Source organism: Neophocaena asiaeorientalis, unplaced genomic scaffold (assembly GCF_003031525.2).
Source record: "Neophocaena asiaeorientalis asiaeorientalis breed wild unplaced genomic scaffold, Neophocaena_asiaeorientalis_V1.1 scaffold37, whole genome shotgun sequence".
NCBI classification, from domain to species: domain Eukaryota; kingdom Metazoa; phylum Chordata; class Mammalia; order Artiodactyla; family Phocoenidae; genus Neophocaena; species Neophocaena asiaeorientalis.
This window is the reverse complement of record NW_020174269.1, coordinates 1,755,032-1,761,031: the sequence shown is the minus strand read 5'-3', so window position 1 is coordinate 1,761,031 and position 6,000 is coordinate 1,755,032. Positions and strand designations below refer to the sequence as shown.

General features: G+C 48.9%; 1 protein-coding gene across 1 annotated transcript in view; it reads left to right on the top strand.

Annotated features, from left to right (window-relative positions):
* The first annotated feature begins 4,740 nt into the window (after positions 1-4,740).
* SERINC5 (serine incorporator 5) overlaps positions 4,741-6,000 on the top strand; it is an 85,954-nt gene continuing 84,694 nt past the window's right edge. Inside the window, exon 1 of the mRNA XM_024755670.1 lies at positions 4,741-4,904. Within this exon, the coding sequence (XP_024611438.1) occupies positions 4,878-4,904 (27 nt within the window). The 5' untranslated portion in view covers positions 4,741-4,877. The remainder of the gene's footprint in view (positions 4,905-6,000) is intronic.

The window sequence follows — 6,000 nt, the reverse complement described above, 5'->3', positions numbered from 1 at the left end:
AGCATAAAAATATTATTTAAAAATATGGAGTTGGGACTTCGCTGGCAGTCCAGTGGTTAAGACTCCGTGCTTCCACTGCAGGGGCCATGGGTTTGACCCCTGGTTGGGGAACTAAGATCCCTCATGCCGTGTGGCATGAAAAATAATAATAATAAAAAAATAAATGTTAAAAAAATATGGAGGTAATAAGGAAAAACTGCTAAAGTAATTGAAAGTGGTTGCCTCTGGGGAAGGGACTGAAAGAAAGGATGTGGAGAAGGGAGATGCTACTTCTTATTTTATGTTTTGTAATATTTGTGACATTTAAAATACATTGTACATATATTAATTTAATGGAAATAAAGGAGAATGCAATTACCATAAGGAGTGGGGTGGGGGCACTATAGCACGCCGATTGTTTTTTGCCTGGGTCCCAAATTTATAGCTATTTGTTTCTAAATGAATACTTTGTTGTTTACTTGTAACTGAAATTAATTAAACTTTCAATACTAGATTGAGATCCCTAGAGCTTTATGAGTGAAGATTGGAGAAATTTCTTCTTTTATATTTAAATACCAATAACACATCACTAGGTTTTTTTTTCAAAGTTGAGAAAATTTTAGGGAATTAGAATAATTAATTTTATTGGCTTTTAAGCCATTTCTTGAACTGGAAATTAAATTTGTAATGAAGTTTTCTAAATTCAAAGTTAGAAAAAAGCAAATGTATGACTTTTTTTCTTTAATAACATATGTATATAACTATTGTTTTCAGTTCAGTGAGTGGTGCCTTTAAGCTCAGCAGTGGCTTCTCCTTCCTAAAAAGGAAAAACCAAAAAAAATCTTTAAATTCAGGAGGGGAAAAAAGCAAATTATAAGCTGATTATTTATAATATGTCATAAATATACGTGTATAATTAAATCATATAAAAGGAGCCAATTTAGTTAATTTAAGAACATTTTTGTGGGGGGAATATTTCACATGGTCTGCCAAGAGCTACAGTCTATTGAAACAGGTCTATTACTGCTTGTTCCTGAAAAATCCACATCGAAAGGGATGGACTGTAAAATTACCTTCCTGTTAGGAACAGCATACAACTGTCTTTCTTGAAAAGGCCTGCAGAGTACTTAAAATAAAATTAAGGTGCCACTGTTTTATGTTATGTCTACTGACATTACCTCTATTCTTTTTAACTGACCACAGATGCAAAGGATGCTATGGACCAGACCTTAAATAGTAAGTGCGAAGCCCTCAGAGCCAGGAAAGGAATAAACCTTCAGACCTAGCTAAAGAAAAAAATGTTGCCAGCCATTCCATTTCTACAGGGATCAAGCCATTAGCCACTGTCACCCACCAACAACGTGCGCTGAGGGGACTTCAGGATGGAGAAAAACAGGAAGCATTCTGCATTTTGCCCCTAGATAGTTAAGATGCGTATCTAAGGAAAAACATCCTGGCCCCAATATAGTTAAGAAGCACATCTACGGAAAAATTTCAAGAACCCCAGATTCTTGTATCTTCCCATTCATAGAAAAGTATTAAAATAATTAACTTGAGATGTCTGTTAATTGTGATTAGCAGGAATATTTTTATGTTTGACATGTTTGTTTTTTTTTCCAGCAAAAAATTCACATATATCCTGGCTCTTCCTTTATCTCTTTGGAGCAATTCCCCAATTTGGAGTTATCTGAGAGGCTGTCTCCTGGGCTATGGTCCACAGTAAGTTCTCTGAATACAACTCAACTCACTTTACATTGTACGTTTTTCTTTTGGTCAACGATAGTCATAATTCCTTTGAGATTTTCCAGCAGGGAGGAGGAATCAGCCTGCATAGATTACTTGTTATTGTCTTTTTAACTCGTTTGTTAATACCAGTCAGGGCTACTATTTAGTTAGTGCTTATGAAGGCCAGGCCCTGTACCGCATGGTCTGTAGGGGTGAGTTTAATGCACTATTAGTCCCCGTTTTGCAGATGATGAAACTGAGGCTCAGAGGTCACCCAGCGAGTTCTTGGTGGAGTTAAAATTTACAACTTTGTGGCTCCAGAGGCTCAGGCTTCTACTATGCTTTTTGGGTACCTTGGGCACAGTCTACAAATCCTCTAGTTATTAAGTCATATTCTCTCTTTGCCAGGCTGATGTTAATATTGTCACAGAATCCTCCCACGTTGGCATCCATTTGGAAAAAATGAGTTTAGGATTCAGGAGGCCTGGATCCTACTACCAGCTCTGCCTGTAACCCAGTGGTGCCTGATGAGGGATCTCATCTTCCTGAGCTCCTCCTAAAAGGTGAGGAGACCTTGCAGTCCCAGCAGGCTCAAACGTAGGTAGATTTCACATCTTCCCCCTCCCCAGAAGTTGCCTGGCTCTTCCCGGGGGATAGGAATCTCCTGGCACGCAAGTAATCTCCCAGGGCAAGAAATGGGGTCAGAGTGACCACGCCAGCCGACAGTGAACCTAACTAGACAGTCTTGGTGAGATCCTTGGCTTCTGATGAATCATAGGCAGCCACTAAGCAGGTGGCTGCACTGGTCTGATACTGCTTATGCTTTTTTTTTTTTTTTGCGGTACGCGGGCCTCTCACTGTTGTGGCCTCTCCCGTTGCGGAGCACAGGCTCTGGATGCGCAGCCTAGCGGCCATGGCTCACGGGCCCAGCCGCTCCGCGGCATGTGGGATCTTCCCAGACCGGGGCACGAACCTGTGTCCCCTGCATCGGCAGGCAGACTCTCAACCACTGCGCCACCAGGGAAGCCCTTTTGTTTTTCTTTTTAATACTGTTATTTAAAAAATTTTAGTTAGAGCCAACTCTCATTACTTTCCATGGTTCTGAATAGGGCCTGGTCCATTATTTCTCTTCCTCTAAACACTGGCAGCTGAGATTCTAGGAGCTTCTGTTACTCACCCGGGCCCTTGGACTCTTTAATCAATAGAAGTTGGTTAAGAAGTCAGAGGAGAATTTCAGGCAAGGCTTTATTGGGGCTGGAGCTGCAGCATCAGGGAGCAAAAGCAAGAAACAGGTACCCCTGGGCTTCCCTGGTGGCGCAGTGGTTGAGAGTCTGCCTGCCGATGCAGGGGACACGGATTTGTGCCCCAGTCCGGGAAGATCCCACATGCCCATGCCGCGGAGCAGCTGGGCCCGTGAGCCATGGCCGCTGAGCCTGCACGTCCGGAGCCTGTGCTCCACAACGGGAGAGGCCACAGCAGTGAGAGGCCCGCGTACCACAAAAAAAAAAAAAAGAAAGAAAAGAAACAGGTACCCTTGCCAGCTCTCGGAGTGAAGCTGCTTGGGTCCTTAAATGGGGTAACAACAGGGATGGATGGGTGGGTTTGGCAGGAGGCATACATTACGTGGTCTGTCCACCTCTTTGGTGGTGCAGTGGACAGGATCATGCACAGTACCATGCTTTAGCTCCTGGCACCTCAACAACTTGTAGTTTGTCCCTGGTCTTTTTGTATCCTATTGCTCAGCTTTGCCTCAACTGTGCATGTGTGCAGTTATTTTTAGTCACTTATAATTTTTTGTATCCTATTGCTCAAGGAGACGTTTGTCCAGGTGCAAGCACTCTTGTAGAGGATCCCAGTTCCCAGCCTGCCTCAATTCTAGGAGATCTTGTGCTGCTCCTAATCCAAGGATTGGTTTCCATGCGACTTTCCTCTTAGTCTCCACCTCCTAAACTGCCCTCAAAGACACTACTTTGCCAAAGGCTTAAGGTCAAGCTTTGAATCATGCCCGAGGGGATCAGACACGTGGATTCCAGTCCCAGTATTGCTTCTTCAGCTTTGCTGTTAAGCTTAGGGCAAGTTATTTAACCTGTGTGGGCTTCAGTTGCCTTATTTCTAAAATATACACAGTAATGCTTATTTTAAGGAGTAAAAAGGCCTTGGCACAAAGTTTGTAGTAACAGAAATTCCTCTTCTTGGGGAGGTGGCCGCGAGGAGAGAAGATTTGGGTAGGGAGATAAACTAGGGGCACCCTCTCTGCTTTCTGCATGTAACAAACAAATATAGGGAACCCTTTTTTAGTGGAGTTGGGCGAGAGGAAGCAGGGATGCAAACCAAGTCCCTGGGCCAGGATGCGCTCTTACGCGGGTGGTGGAGGAGAGGTTAGAAAATAGATCAATATCCAGGGAAGCACAGAAAGGGTTCTCCCAGGATCCCCCAAGTGCCATGGTAATGTCAGGGCAGAACAGCCAAGCCCAGGGATTCGAAGCTTCGGCCGAGGGAACTTTCCCAAAAGTTGAGAAATTTTCTTGGCAGATGAGGGAGATAAAGGGATTTCTGGAACAGGGATCCCGTGGATAACCCAGTTTGGCGCGAGGCGCAGCACAGACCAGCACCCGGCCACCCCTATTGCGCCTGTGCAGTGCAGGACACTCAGAATCGCTCATTAAAGGCTCCAAGGTTTATTGGAGTCAGCAATCAGCTATTCCACCACAGCCGGGGACTAAGGGCGCCGCGCTCTTCTGGGTCGGGGACCGAGCGCCGCCAGGCCGTCGTAGGAGCCCGGTAATACCTGGCCGGCGCGTTGGAGCACAGCCTTCGCAGTCCAGCACTGCACCGGGAAGTGATGACCACCGCCCACCGCCTGACGCCAGCGGAAGCGAGAGCCGGGAGCTGGCGGGCTCGGAGGCGGTGCGCCCGGGAAGGGGCGGGCACGGGGCGGGGCTGCGGGCGGCCGCCGCGGCTGGAGCGAGGGAGTGGGGCGGGGCCTGGGGTGGCGGGGCGGGGTTTGGCGGCAGTTGTTTTTACCAAGGCCTCAGTGCATCGCGTTCAGCTGGGGCTACGCCGCGTGGAGGCGTGAGTGGGTTCGCAGAGGGACGCTCGAGGCCGGAGGGAGCTAGGAGGGCCAGAGGGAAGCTGGGAGCCGGCAAGCGCGCTGGTGGTGGTCGGCCGCCACGATGTCAGCGCAGTGCTGTGCGGGCCAGGTGAGTGGAGAGAGACAGGTCGGGAGACCGGGCCAGGAGCCGAGGCAACGCGGGCTTCTCTGGGTGCAGGTCCCAGCTCCGCCGCCGAAAGTGGGGTGGGTGACCCTGCGCCGCCTGGGTGAGTGCTCCGGGCCGGAGCGCGGCGCTCGGCCTTCGGGGAAAACCGTGTGCCGCGGCGGGCGGGCCGGCCAGAGGGACACGGGGAAGCCCTAGAGGCTACCCCGAGGTCTTCCCGTTCGGCCTTAGGAACTTAGCTTAGGGCGGGGCGGGCAGGGTTCGGGCGGAGGATCCCGACTGTTTCAGGAGCGTGTCGCCTCCTCCCCAGGACAAAAGTGTGTGGTGCTCAGCTCCGTAGGCCACCTGGCTCTGCCAACCCGATGAACCCAGGAGAAGACGTGGGTTTGGGCAGCCACTCCTTTTCCATGCCCTGAACGGGTCGTAAGTGGCCCAGACGAGTTGCGCTTGACATCTCGCCAGGCTCTGGAGCATTGGCTCCTTTTCTTCGAGAAAGTCTGGAAGACTGACTGCTTTCCAAACCGCGGTGCTCAGGTCTGGGCGCTGGGAAGACTCAGCCCTGCTTCCTGAGTCTCCCGACCCAACCCTGGCTGGACCCAAACGCGGCTGACTGGGTAGAGCGCGAGCCTGAAGCCATCCCTCCTTTCAGCTGAACTTGCCCGAGCCTGTTTTGTAACTCTCGGCTGTTTAACTCATGAGATCTTAAAACACCTGTGTCCGCTTGGGATGGGCGTCTTCTACCGGTTAGTAGTGCAGCAGGGCAGAATTAGTAGTAGTTTTTAACCTTTAATGTTGATTTCACTCCTTCCTGCAGAGTTAGAAAAAAAAAGAAGTAGGTAAAGCCTTCCACACGTCGCGCTCCCTCCTTCCTAGCCGTGTTGATTATCGGCATTTCTGTACAGGTTTTAATGGTGCGTTTTCTCAAATGAGTCTAACTCCGGAGGGCATACCGGGCTATTTTTGCTTCTTAATACATTCAGCCTTGCGACAGTCAGAGGCCAGCCCGTAACTGATGCAGGGGTTAAGCTGTGGGTTTCTCTAACCCGCCGATTACACTGATAGGTAATCCGTCCTCTTTCCA